General features: G+C 33.1%; 1 protein-coding gene across 13 annotated transcripts in view; it reads right to left on the reverse strand.

Annotated features, from left to right (window-relative positions):
- Window positions 1-209: 209 nt before the first annotated feature.
- Window positions 210-27,218, reverse strand: part of OSBPL8 (oxysterol binding protein like 8) — a 176,213-nt gene continuing 149,204 nt past the window's right edge. For all 13 annotated transcript variants that reach the window (XM_081309168.1, XM_081309175.1, XM_081309164.1 and 10 more), the window contains 9 exons: window positions 23,006-23,104; window positions 20,362-20,459; window positions 18,239-18,328; window positions 16,643-16,779; window positions 14,605-14,790; window positions 14,211-14,298; window positions 8,483-8,588; window positions 6,215-6,317; window positions 210-4,414 (listed from right to left, as the gene is read on the reverse strand). In XM_081309168.1, coding sequence (XP_081165294.1) covers window positions 4,279-4,414; window positions 6,215-6,317; window positions 8,483-8,588; window positions 14,211-14,298; window positions 14,605-14,790; window positions 16,643-16,779; window positions 18,239-18,328; window positions 20,362-20,459; window positions 23,006-23,104 — 1,043 coding nt within the window. In that variant the 3' untranslated portion in view covers window positions 210-4,278. The remainder of the gene's footprint in view (window positions 4,415-6,214; window positions 6,318-8,482; window positions 8,589-14,210; window positions 14,299-14,604; window positions 14,791-16,642; window positions 16,780-18,238; window positions 18,329-20,361; window positions 20,460-23,005; window positions 23,105-27,218) is intronic.

The following is a 27,218-nucleotide window of genomic DNA, read 5'->3' on the forward strand; positions in this document are numbered from 1 at the left end:
TCTTCTGTATAAAATCTGGCTAACTTCCATGTAGGGTTGTTAAGAGGATTGAAAAAGAAGGAGTATCAAGTACCAAGTAAAGCATATATTAGGGATTCAATCTTAATTGAATCCTTCATTCATTCCCTGTTCAATTCTTTCCCCATCTCCTGCAACTACTTCCACAAAATAAATTAGAACAAATTTATTCACTACATATTAAAAGTCATTTGACCAGTTTGCTCTTTTTAAAAATTTTATTTAGAATACCTACTTGTAGAAGTTAGCATAATTTTACAGATCATTAGAAAAATTCAATTCTTTTCTCTCAGCAAACATGTATAACAGGTTAGGAATAATAGATTAGAAATGTAATACATTACAAAACGGTAGCCTATGACTATCTGTACATTTACTATGCACCTTAAGGAAAAGAATTTGACAGTGTGCTATACTTACACTGCAGATAACATACTGTTATTCTATCATACAAAACTGACCAGTGGTAGTGCTTAAATTTATAAATGGCCATAAAACAGGATTTTTAACTTAAATGTACATTTACCATGCTAAAAAGTGAAAAAAAAATTAAATTTTGTGGCCTATCAGTTCAAATGTTTCATGGCATTTTTCTTTAAATGAAGAATTTCAATATTGTAATACTAAAATAATTTTTCATGATAAATGCAGAAAGAAATTTTCCCAAATATTTTAGAAAGCATATTCACATTCATTTTTGTCATGGGTTTCTTGTGGCTTTTCTAAATATGTTAATCACATTAATAAGACACTGGTCCTATACAATTTTAACAGTCCATCTTCAGTTAAAAACTGTAACAAAATAGTATGTTAAGAGTAACAAAAAGTAAATTAAATATGTTAAACTCAGACAATAGGTAGAATAAAATGAAGACAAATTACATAATAGTGGCAGGTTATACAATTTAAAGAATCTCTTACACTTAGTCAAATACAACAGATGTTGAATTGTAAACTCACTGATTTTTGTGGGAATTCTCCCATTAGTTCAAATTGGAAAAACTGACATCAATGCTAATATTTTATTTCTATATATTTAACATAATTCAAAACAATCTGTGTCTCATGTATGGCTCATCAGTAGTGTCATCACTGTATTTCAACAAAAGAACAAAACTTCATTGCCCATTAGAAATGATAAGCATTGGAAAAAAATGGAATTTTATACATTTTCTTAAATTTAGACTAAGATATTCTTCAAAAAGTTAAAACTGCCTTCCACAAAATTCTGTGTATATGGCACAAGTTGATACCCCAAACAGTGTGAATTCCATCAAAAAGGCACTGTTTTCTACTCAGAATAATCTGACAAGTCTACTTCAATGATGTCTGAGAATAAGAATATTTTGAAATAGGTAAGTAGACAAACCCTTATAAAAGTACAGTATTACTGTTTAAATATACTTCACCTATATAAAAAGGAAATAAAATGACAGAAAATGACCCTTTTATGACAAGTAAGCCTATAAACACTTTGAATCATATAATAGTTCTGTAACACAAAAATGACAAAAAATATTTTCTTAAAGGCACAAAAGCATGAATATTAAATGAGGATTGTATTTTACAAGGCCAACTTTTCAATGGAATGCAGTTGTCAACTGAGCTGTAACAAAGATTACACTGTACCTTTATAAGTGATACAAAAAAAGTGCTGATATGAAATATAAGTAAAATATCTACTGTAACAACATTTCACATGCCCTGTTTTGTGTCTTTTCCTACCCAACAACATGTCACTAAATGGTAGATAGCTGAAGATATAGTACATTTAACAACTAAAAATGTGTATGTCAATAATTATTATTCATCTAAATTTCATTTGAGAAAATTTTTGATAATAAAACTGGTTATAAAGTCATATATCCTGGAAATCATCATGAGGCTCTCAGACAATTGCAAACTAAATCCATGAATTCATGTGTGAAGAAAGAGTACTCTTAGGTAAAAACATTCAAAGTCAATTACATATTATGGCTAAATACAGAGTAAATTATGGAGTTTAAAGAATTCACATACTAAGTCTAGTATAAGTACTGATCTAAAATTAAGCCACCAATTCCTGAGTTTTGTGTTCAGTTCATAGAAAGGAACTCACAGAACTAAAAGCATAACAGGACAGTTAGATTAGATATATGCTTTTAGTATATAAGAAACAGTCATGAATAACCCTGTTCTTTAATTTTTGACTCCTTGGGTATGAACTCACAATATCTGCCCTAAAGAGAAATTAAAAAAATAAAATAGTTACCTTTCCAGTCTTAGAAGATATACAAATAAAACACTATTTAGACCAAATGAAAATAACATGCAAGTGGATAAGACCCTAAGGCAGGTCACCAACAAAAATTTTTAAGTTTTCAGGTTTAAATGATGAAATGACTTTCATGATCAGCCAATCAATTATATATAATATAAATTAATACTAATTTAAACCTTAAAAAATCGAATTGTACAATATTTACAAAATGTTACATGTTGATGAACAGGCAGTTGAGCATAATATTGGTAATAGAATATGAATATAAAATTATCAACAAATATGAAATATAACCCAAAATCCACTTGTTCTTATAGTCATGAAAATACTGGATACAGGTGCATCTTATTTATGATGTTATCAATTTAAAAATATTTTCATGAGTACATACAGAATACAACATTGTTTTACCAACATTACATGGAAAATAGCTCTTCGCAGAAACCTAATACTTAAGATACCTGGTTATATTGATTAGGGGAAAAAAATAGATTTTATTATTTTTAATTTCCGTAATTTAGCAATCATCCCTTGACTTTATATTTATGCATAACAAAAATTGTAATTTTACTAGTGTCTTTCATCTCTTATTTGTAACCAAACAGTTGTTCGTTTTGATCTTTATTTTCATTTTAATAACCATTTAAAAGTCTACACTTTTAGGATTCTAAGATATATTTTAGGACAACAAGTTCCTAAACTGAACTGCCTTTGCAAAAATTGTTTTTGAGGACTATAAATATTTATGTGAACACACAAAGTCAAAATATTGAACTGAAGAAATATGCAAAGAAACTTAAAAAAAAATTTGCCTGAGCCTGAACAAGGAGGAATCTTAATGAACTATGGTTTTGCCACAGAATGAAGTTACTAAGAACAGGGGTGTGAGGGTAATAATAAACAATTAAACTTAGAAATTGGTATTCTTAGATGCTCAACTTATTGCACATTTTAAGGAAACCAATTTTAATGTACACATTAAAGACCACCATAACAGGCCTTCCTTATTGTCTTTCTTTTTGGCTTTTGAAATAAAATAAAAATTCTAATTTTTTCTATTCTATTTATTCATTGAACACACTAGGTTCTAAATGAAAGCTAGAATGTTTTTCATAAAGAAAAAACATGAATTATCAGCATTTCATATGCCCTATGAACATGTCTAGTATTTGTATCTAGTATTTGCCTGGTCCTATGTTATGGACCAGGTGACTTAAAAAATAAAAAGAAAAGCAATAAATTTTGATCACACTTTTTCAGCAAGTGTGCAAGGTGGTATTACAATTAATAGTAGTTTTATACCAGTGTTTTTATATTGATATACACACAAGTACTATATACCTGTATCTACAAATATTAAATTCTAGGGATTAAAAAATATTGTGTAAACTTAAAAAATTTGCCACCTGTCTCTTTCAATATGTTAATTTTGACCATTCATACTTTTTTTCTTGCTGTTTGTAAGGAGATAATTGAACTGGGTACTTTGGAAATAATTTTAACAGTATTGTGTACTGAATTACTTATGTCTATTATTCCATCATTCCCCAGTCTAATTACTTGATAAAATTTTGTGCCTGTTTAATGAAGAAAATAGATTACTATACATACATTTTTAAGCTTGATAACATTTTTGTTATGAACAATGTTAACATTATATCTCAAAACATACTATAGAACACAAAGACTACTGTCAGGTAAGAGTACATAAGAGACAGCTGTGTATACATGTGATTTAATATACTCACATGTAGACACATTCTCACAAAAGCTAGAAATGTCCTGGCACTTAACATATAGCTCACTATAATAACCAAACAGGATAGCTCTTGTTTCAGGTTAAGGATAAAAGATACGAAAGGTAGACACCTCTACATTTTTCTCCTAGATTTTTTGTCTTAGAAATATTGTGATGTTTAATTAAAGACCAAAGCAACTTGAACACTGGTCCCAGGCCAAATTTGATCTTTCTAGTTCACTGATTCAACTGTAGAGAACTTCTACTTAAACATGAAGTTTATTATGACTTGAAGCAAAATCAGGAGGAAAATGATGATGAAGTATTCTTTTTGTTGCAGAAAATAATCCGCGGCAGGTGTGCTTGAAACTAAATGATTTCGAAGAGCCATAATATTTCTACAAAAAGAAGCAACAATAAATTTTATAAGGATTTTCCAGAAATGTCAGCACAAAACTCAAATTTGGTATTATACAATGACAAAACATTTAATTACATGATCTAAAGTAATTAATTACTACAGAAGGAGGACTTGATGATGCTATGTGAAGACTTTATTAGACTCTGTCTAAATCTAAATTCCATATTGTACCAAACACATAACCTAATGATACATTAAACCTGTCAAGTTTTGATGATATGGAAACATAATCACCTTCTCTGTTTTGATAGTGATTTTAAAACAAAAATTTTGCTAACAGTTGCCTCACTAAGGTTTTTTTTTTTTTATCTTTATTTTAGGGAAACGGGGGTGAGGGCAGGAAAAAATTCCTAAATTCCACAGAAAAAAATAATACACCAGATTTCATAATACTTCCCAAATAAATAACTCTTTATATGCTTTTTGTATGCTAACAAAATAAAATGTTAATTTAGTCATGAAATGTGTTCACAATATCCTCGTACCACCTTAAATGCTTCTGGATAAAAACACCCAATTAGTGAGACACATTTTGTTTATTGGACTTCTGCTATCAAAGTGTTTTACCAGTGTAAAGAATGAAAGAATTGGGGGTAGGAGTTGTAGCCCTGTGGTAGAGTACTTGACTAGTACATGTAAGGCACTCGGTTGGATCCTCAGCACCACATAAAAATAAATAAAATTAAAGATATTGTTTCCATCTATAGCTAAAAAAGATTTTTAAAAAAAGCACAAAAGGAGGCAGAACAAATAGGCTAATTAATTTACAAATATAATTAAGTTAGGAAATGTTAACATTTCATATAAGGGTTAATACCCAAGATGCATAAGGTATGCTCCCTGCTCTAAAGGAGCTCATAGTTCAATGCATGCACTTAGATGCTCAAAAGAATATGTAGAGGGAGCTATACAAGCTGAGCTAAGCGATTTATTAACTCTACAGGGCAGGGTGAGTGATTAGAAAGGGCACAAAAAGGGTGTCATTTGAATTTAATTCTGAAGGATAAAAAGAGATTTTCTTGATGAGCAAGGTAGGAAGAAGAGCAATCTCAGATGTGGACTCAGTGAGGGCAAAGGTCCAAAGATGAGAAAGCACAGTACATTCTGGGAGATGTGAGAAGCTTTGTAGAACTAGAGCATGGGTTAAGTGCAGAGGGTGAGCTGTAGATGAAAATGCTAACTAAACACAAGCCATAAGATCTCCAAGAACAGAGAAAATGTTTTTTATCCAGAGCGTGCATCTAGCACAGAGTTCTGAATACACAAACACAGATGAGATAATTAATATTAAACATTTTAAAAACTGATATAGCATGAATGCATGTTAGCCTTACTGGATCATGGGGTAGAACGTAGAGGAGGAGTCTGCGACTACAAGAGGAACACTCAAAAGATCTCAGGGCAGTGACTGTTTACCAACTGCCACGTAAGTATTTCTATCTTGTAACAAGTGGTGCATTCCAATTAAATATTAGCCATGCACAAAGGAGACTAGAGAAGAAAGCCTTTGATAACTTTCTCAGAAACAATCTAGCATGCTACAGTAGTAAAATGAAGTGATTCCAATTTTATATTCACAGAGTGGGGGGAAAAGAGGGTCCCCTTTTCAGTATTTAATGCTGAAGGAATTTCATAGGTTCAGATACCAGGTAATTAGAGCCCAAAGTTCTATTCTAGCTTAGCAAAGTTATAAAAATATAGTTTGCATCTGATTTCCTATGTAATAGAGTTCTTTATTCTTGTGGACTCAAATGACCAGCCACTGTTCATATATTACCTTTTAATTTCTTCCTGTGTTTGTTTTATAGATTCGATGGAACTTTGAATGTCTCCCAGTTCTATCCCTTTCTTTCTTCGTGTACTTGGTTTTACAGATTGAGCTAAAAGACATTTAGAATGAAGTTGTAATCATAAGTACAATCTATAGTTAAACTTAATGATTCTGACGTAATAAACATTTTCCTAGGCATTAGTTTTGTAGTTTAGACATGAGCATAATAAAACTAATATTCTGCTTTTTGAGGTCTCAAGCACATCATTTTATTAGAGTACAACAACCAAATTTAAAGTAACCACAAATCAAATTTTTCAATAGCATCAGTTTTATTTTTTAACTCATTAAAACTGGCAAAAATAGGGCTGGGGTTGTGGCTCAGTGGTAGGGCACTTGCCTAGCATGTGTGAGGCACTGTGTTTGATTCTCAACACCACATATAAAAGTCCATCGACAACTCAAAAAATATTTAAATAAAAAACTGGCAAAAATAATTCATTCATGTGTATTAATTTTGGGAAGGTATTACTCTTGTGTCCCTTACCCATTTGCCTACATCTGAAGAGTCAGCTTTTTGAGGCCCTTTCCAATATTTTATTGTTAATGTTATCTTCATTGTCCTAGTTACACAAACTTTAACCTCTTTAGTCAGTTTTGATACCTCTTCTACACATATCTGTTGCCAATCAGCAAGCTGTATTTGGTCATTTCCAATTCCTTCTCATACCCATTCCTTCCTTTCCATTTTTGTAAAGATCTTAACCTCTATGTCTCAGCTTTCTCATTTTTCACATAGCAATAATAAGACCTAAACTTCACATGGTTTTTGCAACGTGTATTTATTCAATAAATGCCAGCTAACATATTATAGGTAATATAATGTGGATAAGAGAGCCCATTAAGAAGTCTAAATAGCTGGGTGTGGTGGAGCACGACTGTAATCCCAATGACTTCAGAGGCTGAGGAAGGAGCATTGCTAACCTCAGCAATTTAGTGAGGCCCTCAGCAACTTAAGGAGACCCTGTCTCAAAATTTAAAGAAAGGAGTGGGGATGTAGCTTGGTGGTAAACTTCCCCTGGGTTCAATCCTCAGTGCCAAAAAGGAAAAAAAAAAAAAAAAAAAAGAAGCCAAATGTCTGCAAATACCTCTCCACATGCCCCCCCCCCCACACCACTTATAGGGTAAATAATGACTTTGAGCAGGTTAACCTGTGACTCAGTTTCTTTTCTTATTAACTATGAATAACAAACACTGTAACTAATAGTACCTTTTATTTAGCACAGTGGTACCATGACTCCTGCTTATTCCTCTATTATTTCAGTATGTTGCTCCTATTCCATGCTCCAAGTTTAGTTTGCTATAATCCATTAGAAACCCTAATAGTTCATCAGGGTTTTTGAAGAACCTTCCCTCAATTGAATTAAGCTCCTTTAGACACTCTCACTTACCATCCAATTTCCTGATATGTATTGTTATTTACCTCTAATGTTATTTCTGTTAGTAAAAATAAGCTCTTCAGCTTAGTGTAAATTCATGAGAGATTATTGCTTAAAGTTTAATTTTACCATAATATCTAGGGTATTACCTTGATCCTTTCTTAATTGTATCTTAATGTCATTGAAGACAATTTACACATTGTCTGATTGGAAAAAAATATCAGACAATTTAATCTCATAGTTTATAACTTTTTATAGAGTTGTGTTTTTACTTGTATGTTACTTTTTAAACACTAACTTACTCAAGGAATGAGAAAGTTTTTTGAAGCATAGAATTGAGCTTAAAGCTCAAAAACAATGCTTTCTGAATCCAATTTAGGACACTATCAATAATTTTTAAGAAGCTAACAAGGCCTAGGAGCTACCATTATAGTGTGGTTCTTATTCATTTCCCATGCTTTTGCCTTGTGGCCTCTTCATGCAACTTAGCTATGATCTAGAATAGCTTTTAGACCCTATCCTGCATCTACCAAAACTCTTACATTATCTTCCTGAGTTAATTTTTTTTAAGACTATAAGGTTATTTTTTTAATATTTGTTTTTTAGTTGTAGTTGGACACAATGCCTTTATTTTTATCTACTTATTTTTATGTGGTGCTGAGGATCAAACCCAGGGCCCTGCACGTGCTAGGCAAGAGCTCTACCACGAGCTACAACCCCAGCCCTTCCTGAGTTAATTTGAAAAACTATTTTTGTATATCAACATTATATAATAGTATATATATTTTTTAAAATTATATACTCATAGTGAATAGTATGCAATAAATAGTTTTACCTTCACTACCAGATGAATCTTGGATATCAGGCTCTGGGGAGGAATACCCTTTTGCTACTTTCTTCTGTTGTCTGGTTGGCTTATGTTTCATTTTTGGGACACTAACCTAAAAAAAAAAAATCATGCCATTATGAGAGTTTGCACTGTAATTTGTAAGTAAAGACCATTGCTGAATAACCCTTAAATAACTGTTAAAACTGTTCTTGGGCATGACATTCAAAATAAAGACCAAGAACAGAGTCTAATGAAAATTTAACAAATTTATTTCATTTATGAAATCAAATTATCTTCTTTGCTTTTAACATGAAACAATTTGGTACAAACATTAAAATGTAAAATATACAATAATTAGTTTGAATGTCCTCTCAGAGATATTTTAAGCACACATAAAGAAAAGTGAATTTATAGCTCCCCAACTGCTATAACTAGACCAATAGTATCTGCACTCGAATATTAAATAATAGTGTTTTAAAGTAATACTTATTTTATTCCCATTGTTAGAAATATTTCCAATGGATAATGTTCGATTTTTAATAAAATTTAGATTATTTACTTTTAATAATTTCTGAGTGATACAGAAAAGAAAGCATTTTGTAATAAAAATGATACTAATATTTTCCAGAGTGTATTGAAACTTAATGAAAGTATTTAAGTGCATGCATAACATCTGAAAGTATATCAAACTGTCGACCAGGACAAAATTTTTCTTAGACTAACAAAACTTTAGATTCTCTTTCTCTCTTATTTTCTTTTTATTTTTCCTGTTACAGTGCTAGAAATCAGACCCAGGGCCTCAAGCATGATAGGCAAACAGGCAAGCACTCTAACATTGAGTTACAACCCCAGCTCTTAGACATATTAATAGGTTTATAATTCTGAATATCAGTCCTAAATTAAAAAACCCAAATGCAACAGAGGAAACTAGATTTAGAAAGGCAAGAAATGAATATGTTTAGAAATATAGGAAGCCAGTGGTCATGAGTTTTTAACTCTCTTCTTACTTGTTCATCATTCTAATAACATTATCCCTAATTTATCCAGCCATCTGTTGAAGGGCACTTAGGTTGGCTTTATAGTTTAGCTATTGTGAATTGAACTGCTATAAATATTGATGTGACTGTGTCACTGTATGCTGATTTTAAATCATTTGTATGTATTCTAAGGAGAGGGACAGCTGGATCAAATGGTGGTTCCTTTTCTATGGAATCTCCATATTGCCTTTCAGAGTGGTTATACCAATTTGCAGTCTCACTGGCAATGTATGTGTGTACCCTTTTCCCCACATCCTCACCAATACTTATTGGTACTTGTATTCTTGATAACTACCATTCTGACTGGAGTAAGATGAAATCTCAGTGTAGTTTTAATTTGCATTTCTCTAATTGCTACAGATGTTGAACATGTTTTTCATATATCTGTTGACCATTTGTATTTCCTCTTTTAAGAAATGTCTGTTTAGTTCCTTTGCCCTTTTTAATTTGATACCATCCTATTTATTGATTTTTATTTTACTTTTTGTGCTTTAGGAGTCTTGTTAAGGAAGTCAGTTCCTGAACTGATATGTTGGCGTGTTGGGCCTACATTTTCTTCTAGCAGGTGCAGGGTTTCTGGTCTAAATCCTATGTCTTTGATCCACTTTGAGTTTTGTGCAGGGTGAGAGATAGGGGTTAAATTTCATACTGCTACATTTGGATTTCCAGTTTTCCTAGCACCACTTGTTAAAGGGCTGTTTTTTTCTCCAATGTATATTTTTGGCACCTTTGTTAGAATGAGGTAATTGTATTTGTGTGGGTTTGTCTCTGTGTCTTCTATTCTATTCCACTGGTCTCAATGCCTGCTTTGGTACCAATACCATGCTGTTTGTGTTACTATCACCTGTAGTATAATTTAAGATCAGATATTGTGATACCTCCTTCTTCACTTTTCTTGATAAGGATTGCTTTGGTTATTTTGGGTCTCTTATTTTTTCAAATGAATTTTATGATTGCTTTTTCTATTTATATGAAGAACATCATTGGAATTTTGATGGGAACTGCATTGAATCTGTATACCACTTTTGGTAGTATGGCCATTTTGACAATATTAATTCTACCTATGCAAGAATATAGGAAGTCTTTCCATCTTCTAAGGTATTTATCAAATATTTTGTTTTAGAGTTCTATAATTTTCACTGCAGAATTCCTTCACATATTTTATTAAAGACTGATTCCTAAGTTTTTTTTTTTTTTTTTGAGGTTGCTGTGAATGGGATAGTTTTCCTAACTTCTTTTTCAGCAGATTCATCATTGGAGTATAGGAATGTGACTTACTTATGGTTGTTGATTTTGTGTCCTGCTACTTTGCTGAATTTGCTGTGATGGCGTATACAGGATAAATTTTGCCATTTTTAACAACTGTGTACAATTCATGGGCATTATTTATTATTATTCATTATTTATTATTTATTATTTCACAGTGTTATATAAACATCACCACTATTTCCAAAACATTTTTGTCATCTTCAAGATTCTAACAATTAAACAATAACTAATTTCCTCATTCCTGTTGCTGGTAACTTCTAATCTACTTTCTGTCTCTATGAATTTGCCTACTCAAAAGTAATATATTTGTCCATGTGAATTTGGCTTATTTCATTTAGCTAACATTTTCAAGGTTCATCCATGTTATAGCATATAGCAGAACTTAATTTTTATGTCTGAATAGTATTCCACTGTATGGCAATAGCACAGTTTCTTATACTTTCATCTGTTAATAGACACTTGGATTGTTTCCTTGTTTGGGCTATTGCACATAATCCCGCAATAAACATTACTGTCCAAGTATGTAGAATCCCTGTTTTCAGTTCTTTTGGAGTAGAACTGCTGTGTCATGTGATAATTCTATATTTAGCCTTTGAGGAGTTTTTCACAGTAGCTGCAACATTTTACATTTCCACCAGCAATGTACAAGGATTTCTCCACATCCTCATCAAAACTCACTTCCCATTTTTTGTTATGTTTCTAGTGTGAAATAGTACCTAGTGGTTTTGATTTGCATTTCCTTTATGATTGATGATACTAAATATCTTTTCATGTTTGTTGGCCATATTTATACCTTCTTTGGAAAAATGTCTGATTATGTATTTCTGTTAAGTTAGGAGTTCTTTATATATCCTGGATATTAAACCCTTGTCACAATTCTGTAGGTTGTCTCTTTACTTTCTTCATAACACCCTTCGATGCACACAACTCTTAATTTTTAGGAAATTCAATTTTTTCCTTCTTTTTCTCTTTTCTTTCCTTCTGTTCTCCTTCCTTGCTCTCCCTCATTGGCCTATATGCCATGCCTATACTTATATCAGTACACTGTTGTTTTTTTTTTCCTTCTTTGATTCATAGAGCATTTAAACATGGAGTTTAGTTTCAGCACACTCAAATACAGAAGATATAGGGTTAAGGCTTGGGGAATACATCTCCCAGGGAATAAAGCAATCTCCGAAGGACAATGGTGAATCCATGGCTAATGCAGTACAGCTCTGAATTAATGAGCATGTGGTATTCTATGTCAGTAGCGCCTATTGGCTTGTGTAAAGTGGCAGTAGTAGGAGAAAATGAGAGTAAAATTGCCCCACCAACATCTCAGGAGGACAGTTGCAGAGATGTAGGCAGAAGTTCTCTCTCTCCCCCTCTTGCTCTTTGACATGCCTTCTGCCATGGGATGATGCAATATGAAAGACTTTGCCAGATGAAATCCCCCTTGGTGTTGGACTTGCCAGAATCCAGAAGGTTTCAGGGGTTCAGTCCATGGTTGACCAATTCCAAAGCTCTGGGCCCTGAGTGAGGCAGAACATCATAGTAGAAGAGCATGGCAGAGAAAATCAGTTCAAGACAAGGCAACCAGAAAGCAGGGAACCATTACTACTGTTTTCACTACTGTGAGTTTGTAGTCAATTCTGTAATCCAGACAGTGTGAGTCCTCCAAAATTATTGTTCTTTTTCAAGATTGTTTTGGCTATGAAGGGTCCCTGGAAATTCCATATGAATTTGAGATCAATTTTTCCACTTCTACAAATAAGACTGCCAGAAGACTGATAGGGATTGTGTTGACACTGTAGAGTGCTTTGGGTAATATTGTTATCTTAACATAAACTTTTCCTACCTTAGAAAACAGGGTAACTTTCCAGTTATTCTTTGTTTTTAGCAATGTTTTATTATTTCACTGTACATTTATTCCTAGCAATTTATTCTTTTAAATTCTATTATAAATTGAGTTGCTTTCTTAATTTCCTTTTGGGATCTGTCACTGCAGATATATATAACCACAACTGATATTTGTGTATTGATCTTATACATGCAAATTTGCTCAGTTGTTCATTAGCTCTGGTTGCTTTCCTGTGCTTTATATATATATCATGTTATCTGTTAATAATTTTGTATGACAAGTTGCTTCTCTCTTGTTGCTTCCCAAGTTTCTTTATTTGGCCTGATGGTTTGTGTATAGGTCTGAGTTTGTTCTTGTTGAGTTCCTTGGATTTATAGAGTGACATATTTCATCAAATTTGGAAATTTGGGGGCCTTCTTTCCTCAAATAGCCTTCACCCCATTTTCTTTCTTCTCCTGTGGACTCCCAAAGTGCATGTGAGGACCCACCTGATAGTGTTCCACAAGTCCCTTGGACTCTGTTCACTTTTCTTCATTTTTCTTTCTCCTCCTCAGATATGATAATTTCAATTGTTTTATTTTTACGTTTGCAGATTCTGTCTTGTGCCTGCTCAAATCTGCTGCTGAATTCCTATAGTGAATTTTTCATTTGTTACTGTGCTTTTCAGCTGTAGAATGTTTGCTTCTTTTGCATAATCTCTGTTTATAAAGATGAGTGCCCCACCTGGGTCCTTTAGTATGTACCCTGACAGATTAAAAATACATCTTCACAGTTTATTTTTATGGTCTGCTGTGCTCCCTCTGGAACCAGGGACTCACTCTGGGAATGCAGGGATCCTACAACACTGCTCCTGCACCAAGGAAGGGGTGGGACAAGGGCAAGTAAAATACTATAAAGTTTTCCTGCTGCTTTGAAGTTACACTTTTCTTGATTCAGCATCCCCTTGACTGCTATAAAACTTTGACTTTTCCAGGTTTCTGGTACATTTTTCAGATAGTTTTTGCTTGTTTTTTGATGGTTCTTTGGGATGACATGAGCTTCGAGCTGCCTACTCTGCCATTTTGTTTACCCCATGCTTTACTCAGCTTTTTTGCCACCATGACCAAAAGATCTGACAAGAACAATTTTATAGAAGTAAAAGTTTATTTGGTGCTCATAGTTTCAGAAGTCTTGTCCCGAGATAGTCAACTCCATTGCTCTTGGCCAGAGGTGAGGCAGAACACCAAGGTGGAAGGGTACAGAGGAAGAAAGCAGCTCTAAATATGGCAAACAGGAATCAGAGAGAATTCCACTCATCAGGGACAAAGCACATACCCCCAAAGGCAAACCCCAGTGACCTACCTCCTCCAGCCACACTCTACCTGCCTAGAGTCACCACCCAGTAATCTATTCAAGTGGATTAATGCACTGACTGATTAGGTTAAGGCTCTTATAACCCAATCATTTCACCTCTGAACTTTCTTGCATTTTCTAACAACCTAAATTTAAAATTTTGAAACACAATTTTAAATTTTAAATCTTTAGATACTAAAGATCTCACAAATTTATAATGCTAGCAGATAGGCCTAGTTACTTTTTTATTACATACCATTGGAGTTCGATGTTTCACTTTGGTCTGGATAACACCATCTTTCTCAAATTGTATCATATCATTAAGTGGGTCCCATGGTCGGGTACTAGATAAATGTTAAAAAAAAAAAAAAAAACATTTGCTTAATAACCAAAGAACTTAAGAAAGTTTCTATTCTATGATTAGTTTTTCATTAATTATAACCATGGTTCTAATATTAAAATTTGCCCATTTCTAATCTAATCTTTGGCTTATTTTGTAGGATAACTACTACCATTGAGTTTATAAATAAATGGAATATCAAGTTTAAAATCTCATGCTCATGTATATGGTGACCAATAATAAATAACCTAGAATTAAAGGCAACAAATTATGCTAATATATTTGAAATACACTCTTTTTAATTACTTACTCTGCAAATTTGTAATGCCATTCTCCTATGAGAGGATCAAGTTCAAATAACTTGCAAGTCCATTCTTCATTTTTTGTTTTCCGATCTCTGGCAGATTGTCTTTGAGCTTCTTCCAAAACATACTTCTCTTGAGTAGCTTCTGTTTGGTCTTTGGCATTTATGGCTCGAGTTACTCGCTGCCAGAGCCTAATACAAGTGCAAAAATGATATTTAAAGAAGGCAACAAAAGCAAAATCTATACAGAACAGGTTTGAATCCTGCTGAGATAAAATAATGCTCATGAGTTCCAACTATGACAAAACTTACACTCATATGCTTAGGAATGAGTCAAGATATAAAGTCCAGTGCCCTAAGAAGAGAAACTAATGGGGATGGGGCAGAAGTTTATTAAATTTATTGTATTTGATAATACGCATATGGTAGTTAATGTCATCAACCAAAGACAATAGGAATGTAGTGAAGGTAGGAATCAAAAGAATCTATATTTTTAATAAGTTCCCCAAATGATTCTTACACATTTTGTATAAAATTCACTGGCCTCATAAAGATAACACTGGTGTAGTACAGTGCTTCTCAACTCTAGATGCAGTACTTATCAGAAAACTTAAAATCAGAATCTCTAGGAGTGGGCTGAAGTATTAATATATTTTTACACTTCCTAGATTATTTTAACATGCTGTCAGTGTTGAGAACCACTTATTTAAGAAAAAATACTTTGAAGAAAATAATTTTAGCTATTAAAATTTAGTTTTTTCATTAGTTAAGTGAAAGTGTAAGATCTCTATCCCACCCTGTGAGAAGGCAACATGTTGAAGCTGAAAGACAAAAGCCTAGGAATCAGTCAGACTTGAAGTAAATCCTACATCTGCCATTTCTCAGCTGTTGATCTTAGTTTCCTATTTGTCCAAGTTTTGTTTCTTCACCTATAGCATATGCTGAATTATATTCACACCTCACAAACTGTTATGTCTTGAAAAAACAGCTTTAGATGGAGAACATCCTATGGTTGTAGCTGAAATGGAATTTTTAAGAACTTATATATTCTCCATTTTTTACAACCCTCAATTTTGAGTATAGAAGAGAAAAGTACACATAGACATGAATACCCATGAAAGAAGATGATAAGCATGTAGAACACGTAGTGAGGACTAATATGTATAAGGTACTTGGCAAAGTCTCTTGAATACAATAGCCCTCTTAACACAAAGAAATATAAAGTGCACACATTTTTGATTCAAAAGTGTTAAGTGATCTTACAAGAATTTCATGACCTAAGAACTGGAACTATGACACTAATTTTTGCCCTCTTTTGAAAGGCAAAACAGAATGGAAGAAAAATAGAATCTGACCATTTCTAAGAGATCTACCTGTCTAAATAGATTAAAAAATCATTGGGCTGGGGATGTGGCTCAAGCGGTAGCGCGCTCGCCTGGCATGCGTGCGGCCCGGGTTCGGTCCTCAGCGCCACATACAAACAAAGATGTTGTGTCCGCCGAAAACTAAAAAAATAAATATTAAAATTTTCTCTCTCTTTGAAAAAAAATAGTTGCCAAGTAGGAACTAAGACTCACTAATGGGTTCTATAATTTTATGCAAACAAAAAAATTTTAAAGTGCTGAAGCAGATGAGAAAGGAAACAATAAGAAATTTTAGTTCTGAGCTGCAGTGAAACAAGATCATTTGTATTGTATTTGATATTCACACATATGAAATTATAAAAACTATTTCACTGAAATAAAATATGACAGCAGACAGAGTGAACAGTGACCACAGTATTAAGGGATTAAAATAAACTCTTTGAGGGGCTGTGGTTGTGGCTCAGTAATAGAGCGTTTTCCTGGCACATGTGAGGCACTGGGTTTGATCCTTAGCACCACATAAAAATAAATAAATAAATATATTGTATATACATATATGTTTATATATATATATATATATATATATATATATATATATATATATATATATGAAATAGGAGAAGATGAATAAAAAATACTCTTTGATCTTCATAAAGTTAGCTAAGAAATGGTATACTTACTTTTCTGATTCAAAATCATCCTGCTCTTCAAATTTTACAGTGTGTCTTATTAATCTCCATTGCTTAATGTCAGGTGTTGGATTCCAGAAAACCTCGGAATTATCAGTCTTTTTGTCATTAATAAAAACTTCACTATCCTATATTTAAAGAAATTAAACATTAATGTTAAGAATTTTTATTTAGAATGTTCTGGAATGTCCTCCAAAGGTATTGAAGGCTTGGTGCCTGGCTGGTGGTACTTCCCAATTGGAAGGTGGTAGAAAATTTGGAAGTAGGTAGGCCTAGCTGATAGAAGTAGGTTACTAGGGGCTGTGCCTATGAAGGGTATATTTTTCCTCAGAGCCTTCCTCGCTCTCCTTCCTTGCCTTTGGCTGCTGTGAGGTAAGCAACTTTGCTTTACCATGTCCTCTCTTCCTTTACCACAGGCCTGGAAACAATAGAGCCAAGTGACCATGACTGAAATCTCTGAAACCATGAGCCAAATCAGACCTTTCCTAAGTTGTTTATCTCAGGTATTTTGTCACAAGATGGAAAGCTGACTAACACAGAAATCTGTTAGAGAAGTAGGGTCACTGTTATGACTATTAAAGGCAGTGAACTAATTAATCTGGTGGAGGAAATTTCAAGTAGCATAGCATTCAGGTATTGCTGGATTTTGGCTAGATTAATGGTGAGAACTGGGAGCAAAAGGCCGAGAGGAAAGATTTGGAAAACTTTTACTTTTAGTTAGGCCAGAAAAAAAGTACACGTAAAGTTGCAGCCAAGGAAGGTTGGTTGCTGAAGAGATTACTGCCAATAAAAAGAAATCAAGAGCTAAGGTCATCAGGTGGGGACTGCACATGCACTTTGAAGTTCACATTATGCCACTGTGTGTCTTAGATGCTGGACATATAGCTATAGAATTTAATGTGTGCTCTGCTCTCTCTCTAAGCCCCACATTTTTCCCTTTAGGAATGTTTACCCTGTGACACTGTATTTAGCTTGTTTTTTACTGTTAGAAGGGCTCACAGCTAAGAGTTTGCCTTGACCCTTAGGAGACTTTGGACTTGGACTTGTGAACAATGCTGAAACTGTTAAGACTATGAGAACTCTCAGAGATGAACTAAATGCATTTTGCATTATGAGATAGGAATAAACCTTAGGGGGTCAGGGGCAGAATGTAATAGTTTGAATTTGGAATGTCCTCCAAAGTGTTAAAGGCGTAGTCCTCAGCTATTAGCACTATTGAAGGTAGCTGAAACTTTAGGAGGTGGAGTCTGGTTGGGGCAAGTAAGTCACAAGGTTGTGCCTTTGAAGGGTATATTTTTTCTTTAGTCCCTTTCTCATTACAGGTTGGGATTACAGGCATGTGCCACAAGGCCCAGCTCTTGAGTTACATTCTTAATGCAACACACAGTAAGTTACATATGTGTTAGTTACTTCTACTGATTTAAACATTTTGGAAAGACTAAATTTACATAAAACTAAATATCACTGATAACAGAGCCATATCAAAATATCTGCTTTTAAGCTGAAGCTTTTAATTTTAATATGATTGTTAATTTTTTTTACATGGAATAGAATTTTTTTTTAAGGTTAATATATAAAAATACTTACCCAATGGCCTTCCAAGGTAGCTAGGACTTCTTTTCCCAATTTAAGTTTCCCTGATATTTGATTAACAGAATCATTACTCCCTAGAAATGGCTTTCAAAAGATAAAATGTTGGACATTTTAATTTTAAATTATATTTACATACAATGTAGACAAACAACAAAAAAGTAATTATATATATATATATATATATATATATATATATATATATATATATATAGTTACACACTACTGAAGATTAAATAGTAAAATCCTGACTCAAATTTTAGTTACAAAATTTTAATACAATTTGAATTGTTGCTGTGGAGAATCTGGGTAAAAACAGACTGTGAAATCCATATACATTAAGAAAGATCACACTGACACAACACTGACTCATGTCCTGTGTTCTCTCCAGTGCTAAGTTCTCCCTAACTCTCAAGACTCTGCCCTATTCAACTGGCGATACATTAAGCATAATAACTCAGTAAGCCAAAGAGCTTTAATGACCTATTAAAAAGAAATAACCCCTTTTTTTTAAAAAAAAACCCATAAATACATAACCAAAAAATCCCCCCAAAACTAAAATTAGAAGAAATATACTTTGGGACTGTACTGCTTTGCTAATATCTTTCCTTACAGACAAAATCTTGATGCTCCAACACTCAAAGATGTAATGAATTGCTTAGGACTTCTTTTGTCATAATTTTCAAACATCAGTATCACACACAGGCAAAAATTTTACTAGGGTAAAAAGTCAAAGGGCATTGCATCATATAATACTTCTGAGCTCCTTTTTATTAAAGCAGAGTTGCTGATCAACAAAGGAATAATTCAGCAATAAATATGATTAATAATTTATAGAAATTTTTTATCTGAATATAATATATTGTCCTACAACTAACATTGTGAAAGCTCGTAAATTTTCCCATCACTCTGAGGCAGACCAAATTTTTGAAAGAGCTCCTCAACAATATCTACTATTCTCCCCTCTAGCCTACATGCCCTTCCTCAATGAGACCTTGCCACCCTCCCATTAAGAATCAGGGTCAACATCTCTTCCCCCTGAATTCAGGCAGTCTTATAACTCTTCAACAGAAGATGGTGTTAGTGGTATAATTTGGCTTCTGAGGCCAGGCCATGGAAGGGAAGTGCAGTTTCTGCCTTGCTCACTGGAACACTTGGAATTTGGAAATCCTAAAGTAAGAATTCTGTTTTGAAGCTATTGTGCTGTGAAGAAGCCAAGTCACATGGAAAAACTATGTATACAGGTATCTTGATTGACAGCTCTAGTCCATCAATCATCCCATCCGAAGTATCAGACACAGAAATGATAAGTGTTTAGTTCCAGTTCCCAACATTGAGTCTCACGTATTCTGAAGTATATTCCTGGGACCCCAGGAAGGGGGTTACACTATGTAAAAGAGATAAGTCATCTCTAATATGCCCTGTCCAAATTCATGACTCACTTACCCCATGAGGTTCAGAACATGATTGTTTTTAAGCTGTAGTTTATGGTAATTTGTTGTGCAAAACACTGAACAATACAACTCTGTCTTAAGTGTACAGAGCAAGAATGCAAGCTGATATATAACTTCTGGTATTTGGTAAAGCCATGCTTTACAGAGAAATTTCTATCTAATCACTTAAGTCTTGTCTCCTATATAATTAAAGTTTTACTAATTAAAGACAAAAAAATTATGGCTTTATGTTAATTCAGATCTGCTCTTTTTAATTTAGCCTTACCCTTATACCTCAGATGCACCTCTTTAACCTGACATGAAATGTGTGTGTGCGGTGTGTGTGTTTTTGATCTTTTGTTGTTTTTTTTTTGGGGGGGAGGTGTACCGGGATTGAACTCAGGGGCACTCAACCACTGAGCCACCTCCCCAGCCCTATTTTGTATTTTATTTAGAGACAGGGTTTCACTGAGTTGCTAAGCACCTCACTTTTGCTGAGGCTGGCTTTGAACTCACAATCCTCCTGTCTCAGCCTCACAAACTGCTGGGATTACAGGTATGCGCCATCACATCCAGCTTGAGAATTAATTTAGTTCTTAATTAGGAATTAAACTGTTTTCCTTTGTTCAATATTCATAGCACAGCTTCCCTTTAGTTAGATAATATTGCCTATCATTCTCTACTAACCTTTAGTTTAAATTCAAGTATTGCACTGTATCCAGTCTTTTGACATGTAATATTAACTGTTCCACCAAGCTCCAGTGTCATTGTACCATAAAGAATTCCTAAAGAAAAAAAATTGATAAAATATTGAAGAGAGAGACATACTGGCCTATAATAAGCAACATTCTATAATCTAGTTTCCTTTTAGGAGAAATTTATAATTCAGGTACATTCTGTCCTGCTTAATAGATAACTACAATACAGACAAAGTTTGTTCTGTAGAATATAAATAGATAATAGTTTTAACCACAACATGTACAGAATCTACATCTGTAACTTTGCCTACTCTCTAAAATATATTGGTGATCCCAAAATCAATATCCCCAGTGTTTTTGCAGTTATTTGTAGACATGCATGGGGCAGAAAAATTGGAGTCACCAGATGTGCACATTCTCAGAACTTGATCCAGTTCTCATACTGTTGAAGTATTCTTCTGCAGGATATTTAGTGCCATGTGTTTTAAATTTGTGTTTTTCTGCTAAGGATTTTGCAGTTTAAAGGACCCATGTACAAAGAAGGCTGTGATGTACTTTACAGAGGATATCATGTGTATTAAAGCTTCCTTCAGGCAATAGTTACTGTGCTATTGGCTGTTAGTTCAATGATAATGTTATAATTAAATTAAATATCTTTAAGCAGAAACACATGAAACAAAGTCATGTACTTATTGGCTAATTGAAATATTGTGAAAAGAGGCTTACAAGAACTTAACCTCATATTTCCCCTATAGGGCAATGATTCAGTATTTGTTAACTCAGTGTTTGTGGTGACTTTTATAGAATATTAACTCCTGCAAATATAAGAATCTACTCTGTAAGTGAGGTAAACAACAACAACAACAACAACAACAAAAACCTACAAAATAAGTTCTGTGGCTAAAAACTGGGAAAATGCTAAGTCAATGCGTTACCTATGTATCTGTTAATGCAATAAGCAGTGAAAGCAGCTTTTAAAATGCAAATGCAGAACATTTATTTGTAAGAACAAACTAAGCAATGCTTCTTATATTTATTTGTCCAAGGAACTCTTATTTTATAAAACAATTTGTGAAACTAGCAATTTGGGAAATATAGCTTACAAAAGACACATGGAAAGTCTTACAAAAGTTATCATTATTTCCTATGCTTATCTCAAGGGGTTATAATCTTTCTTTTTCCATGCAATAAAAACTTTGCCATGAAAAAAAAAAAAATTCCCTACTGCTAGTTAGGTACGTCATGGGCAGCTATATGAAATAAATGATGAAAAAATTCTAAAATAGTCATTCTTATTCACAATTGCAGATATTTCATTTCATGTTTAAGATCTATACATGGGCCTGGTGCAGTGGTGTACAATTATAATTCCAGTGCCTTGGGAGGCTGAGGAAGGAGGATCTGCAAGTTCAAGGCCAGCCTCAGTAACTTAAAGAGACACTATCTCAAAATTAAAAAGGACTGGAGATGCAGTTCAGTGGTAAAGCATCCCTGGGTTCAATCTCCAGTACCAATAAATAAATAAATAAATAAACAAACAAACAAAAAATAGAAAAGACAAAGCTCTAAGAATTATCTAAGCCTGTGTTGATCCTGAATAAGATTCTTAACTCAGAGAGTTTCTCTTCTACAAAATGAAGTAACAGTAAAGAATTTCTATGGTTTTGTGAATAAGTTCCAAAAATGAAGGATAATTAACAAAAAAGTTACTTTGAAGAAATGTGTTGGAAGGGATGGTACAGAAAATGTCCAAGCTGAGTATTTAAGCTGATACAATGTAGTAAAAAGTTAAGACCGAAAAGATAGATTGCCTGCATTCAGATCTTGATTTTGCCACATTTTGGCTAGATGATAATAGAGAAACTGACTTCTTTGCATCTCATTTTCCTTATTTATACAACAGGTATTATAATATTTCTACTTTACAGGGCTGCTGAAATGATTAAATGAGTTTATAAATGTGAAGTAACATACAACAGTTAATTGGGTAGTTTGCCTGTTATAAATGATAGTTATTAATTAATATACTATCTGCAGTCTCAATAATGTGAGGAGGGAAGCATAATACATTAACCTTTAAGAAATTACCAAATAGGATGAGAAAAACATCTTAAAGAACTTGGTGTACTGAAAATTAGCAAAATAAATTTTAAACAAGGGTGGTGATATAAGAAGTTTACTTAGAATCACTTTCTAAGGGCTGGGGTTATGGCTCAGGGGTAGAGCACTTGCTTCACATGTGTGAGGCACTGGGTTCTATTCTCAGCACCACATATCAATAAATGAATAAAATAAGGTCTATCAATAACTAAAAAATATTTTAAAAATCACTTCCTAAAAATTTTAAATAATGGGAAGTTTAATCAAATTTCAAAACCTATATATAATTCAAGTGCCCATTATTATAAACCAATATCTTACAACTAATGTATATATCACAAAAGTCCATTATGAGTGAATTTAAGTCACTACAGAAATATTCTACAAGAAACAATAATTTTAAGTATTTGTGAACCAAGGATGCTTTCAAGCAAAATCGGTATGACTCCATCAATCTCAAAACAACAAATGTGGTCACATACATTTACCTACAAAGAAGGTTTAAGAAATATCTAAGTAGGGAAAATATTTACCTTTACAATGAGCATATGGCATTGTCATTACATAATCTTCACCTCTATTCAAGAATGTTAACCGTGCTTCTCCCTCTAATATTGCAGATAATGAGTTTCCTGAAACAAATATTATTTATTAAATTTCAAACAAGTAATTCAACTAATTCAAAATGAACAAAATATATCTGGAACAACTACACATTCTAATGGAATATCTTAAAAAAACCTCTTGATCTCAATGTGTCCAAATAATGTGTATTCATTATCTTACATCTAAAACATTGATTCATATTCTTATTCTTTAAAAATGATAACTTTGAAAGGAATAGTTACTATGTTTGTTATTTTAGAAGGTCATATGAAAAATCTCAAACATGTATAATATTCAATAAAACTACTTCATGTATAGCTTACTTTGTCTCTTTTGAATAAAAATATTTCTTATTGGTAAGTCACATAAAGTCACAAGCTTTAAACACTTATAATCAATATAATAATTCTATGGACAATTTTTTAAAATATGCATAAATCACCAAAATGCAATGGATGATAAAAATGTCATGCTGATTTCTTCCAGTTTTTCTTTCCTCATATGCCCAACTTTATCAGAGTTACTACAGAAGTAAGTAAAGTATACAGTGAGTAACCCATTTGTAAATGTAAAGCTTGACATTTCTGGTGATGGCATGGAGTCATGTAATTATCACCACAATCAACATATAAAACTTACTGTCACCCCAAAAAGTCCCCCTTTGCTTCTTAGCAGTCGATCCTTTCCACCAGCCCCAGGAAATCACTTCTCTGTTTTATATCACTGTAGTTTTATCTATCCTGGAATTTTAATCTTGGAAAGTTCATTTTAATTTTGTTATTGCTTTGTGACCTGTACTTCTAGGTATAATCTTGTGCATGTTTTTTTTTTTTTTTCTCCCTAGAGCAGGGCGCTTCTAACAGTAGCACAACTGACACTGAAGGCTGAATAATTCCTTGTTGTGGAGTCTATTTAATGAACCGTAGGATGTTTAGTAAGTAGCATCCTTGGCCTATATCTACTAAGTCTTTCAATTATGTCCAAAAATGTCTTCAGACATTGTCAAATTTGCAAAATTGCTCCCAAACTGAGGGCCACTGCTTGGGTATTACAAATACTCATCGTTAAAATTTCACAGTCCAGTTATAGTTGCTATTATATCACTTTCTGCAAAGTAGAAAAGTATGCACTGTCTAGGTGCATTCTCCTCCAGATCTTTGTGCTATAATTTTATGTGTTATATCTGCATATGTTAATAAAAGTCAAAAGACAATGCTAATTTTTAGAATAGTAACATGGATCATAAAAAACTGAAATGAAAAAACAGAAATAAAAGGTATTCTTGTATTTACCCAGATATTTACCATTTTTGACAATCTTATGTTCATTCTGAGGATCTGAATTTCTATCTAGTATCTACTTTCAGCCTGAAGAACTTTATTTAGCATCTCTCTCTCTCTCTCTCCCCCTCCCTCCCTTCCTCACTCTCTCTCTCTTTCTCTCTTGTATTTCTTATAGTACAAATCTTCTGGCAACAAAGTTTTTCAGTCTCACTTTATCTAAAAGTGACTTTATTCTTTCCAGGCATGGGGGCGCATGCCTGTAAGCCCAGTGGCTCTGGAGGCTGAAACAGGAGGATTGTGAGTTCAAAGCCAGCCTCAGCAATGGCGAGGCACTTAGCAACTCAGTGAGACCCTTTCTCTAAATAAAATACAAAATAGGGCTGGGGAGGTGGCTCAGTGGGTGAGTGCCCCCGAGTTCAACCCCAGTACTCTTCACCTCTACAAGATTTGCTTTTAATCTTTGGCTTTCAATAATTTAACTATGTTGTGGTTGGCCTTCTTCGTATTTATACTAGTTGATGTTTTTGATCATGTTGAATAAATTAAAATATTTAGTTAAGTTTGGGAAACTTTTGGCCATTTGGTTTTCAACTTTTTTCTACTTTTCATAAGGGATAATTTCTATTGATCAAATTCACTTACTCTTTCCTTTGTCATCTCTATTCTAATGTACAGTTCATTCTATAGCTTTTTAATTTCAGATTTCAGCTCTTAATATTTAGTTTTTGGAATAATTTGTATTTTTCTGCTGAGCTCTCCTGTCCTATATTTCCATTTACTATGAACATGTTTTATATTACCAACTGAGAACACTTATAACTTCTTTAAAATCCTCTGGTGATGTTTCTAACACTATATAGTAGTAATATGAAACAAGTGAAAATAAATAGTATTTGGCTTTTGAGAAAGTTATAATCTTCTTCATTCCATACACATTATATACATAGGAATAAATGCCAGGTAAATTAAACAACAAAAACATAAAAGTATGAGTTTACATAAGTAAATAATTACCTAAGCTCAAGTTAAGAAAGGGTTTTCTAACCATGACATCAAAACGAGAACCATAAAAGAAAAAACTGATCATTTATTGCAAAATATCAAGAAAGATCATTGCTTTTTTCACTTCTTTCAAATTAACTAATTAAAATTATACAGATAAAAATCATTGCATATAAATGACATTTAGTAGTACATACACTGTGGAATGTTTCAGTCTATTTAACATCTATCACACACAGTTATCATTTTTGTGTAAGAACACGATATCTACTCTTGTAGTGTTTTTCAAGAATACAATATATCATCCTTAACTATGACCATACCTACAAGAAAGTTCCTGTACTACTTCTTCCTGTTTGTATTCTTTGCCTGACATCCTAACCACACAGCCCTGCCCCCATAACTATCCCAGCCTCTGGTAACCAGCATTCTATTCTCTATTTCTATATATATTTCTAGGTTAACTTTTTTATGTGTTATGCACCTAATAAAGTGACTTATCAAGTGATATTCTACAGAGGTATCTTTAAGTTTATTTTTAATTTAGACTAAGAAAATGAATTAATTCCTCAATCAATATAACTTCCACAAAAACCTCCTTACAAGGTTTTTGTATGAGCAAGCCAATAGCAAAGAAGAAATAAGGGTTATTTAAAAAAAAGTACCCAATAATGGCTACATTTCTTTCAGATTATAAAGGAACAGATAGCTCTCAAATATAAATTGTATCATAACAGGATTAAGAAAGCCAAGTGTGGAAATAATATCACAAGTGAGCTAGAATCTTGAATTAATAAAAATTGCTGAGTGGTATTTATACACAATAGAATATTACTCAGCCATAAAGAAGAGTGAAATTATGGCATTTGCCAGTATATGAATGGAACTGGAGGCAATCATGCTAAGTGAAATAAGCCAATTCAAAACACCAAAGATCAAATGCTCTCTGATATGTGGCTGCTGACTCACAATAGGAGGGTGGGGAGTATAGGTTCACCAGATTGGACAGGGAAGAATGGAGGGCAGGGAGAGAGAATGGGAATGGGAAAGACAGTAGAATGTTCATATATAAATACATGAGCAATGTAACTCCACATCATGTACAATCACAAGAATGAGAAATTATACTCCATGTTTGTGTAATATGTCAAAATACATTCTACTCTCATGTATAACTAAAAAGAACAAACAAAAAAAATGAGATTGTTTGAAAGAAAATGAAAATTTATTTTTATTTATTTTTTTTGTGAATCCAATATTTTCTCTTTTTATTTTTTAAATTTATTTTAGTTACACATAACAGTACAATGAACTTGACATATCATACATTTGAATCAGATGGGATATAATTTCTCATTTTTCTGAGTATACAGGTTGCAGAATCACATTGGTCATGCAGTCACATATATATACACAGTATAATAATATACACAGTAATAATAATAACAATTATTATTATTATTTCTGAGAGTAAAACACACACAATACTCATAAAAGTCATTTGTATTGTAGCCAGGATAGGGGGTGGGAAGATGGCAAGTGTAGTGGGAAAAGAATAATCTAAACATGAAATGTGTTTAACCTGGGCTGGGAATGTACCTCAGTGGTAGAGCACTTGCCTAGCATGTTTGAGTCCCTGGGATCAATCCCTAGCACCCCCAAAAAGAATACGTTGACTTATTTCTTTAGGAGAAAATAAGCAGTCACCTTCTGAAGTTTAAAAAAAAAAAAAAGGGCAAAAACACCAAACCAAACATTAAAGGAACAAAATATAAAGATATACACAATGTTTCTGATCAAAAATTACTCTTGGGGTGGGGGGTATAGCTCAGTGCCTCTCATGCAAAGGCCTGGG

This window comes from Spermophilus citellus, assembly GCF_964194105.1.
Source record: "Spermophilus citellus genome assembly, chromosome: 10".
Classification (NCBI taxonomy): Eukaryota; Metazoa; Chordata; class Mammalia; order Rodentia; family Sciuridae; genus Spermophilus; species Spermophilus citellus.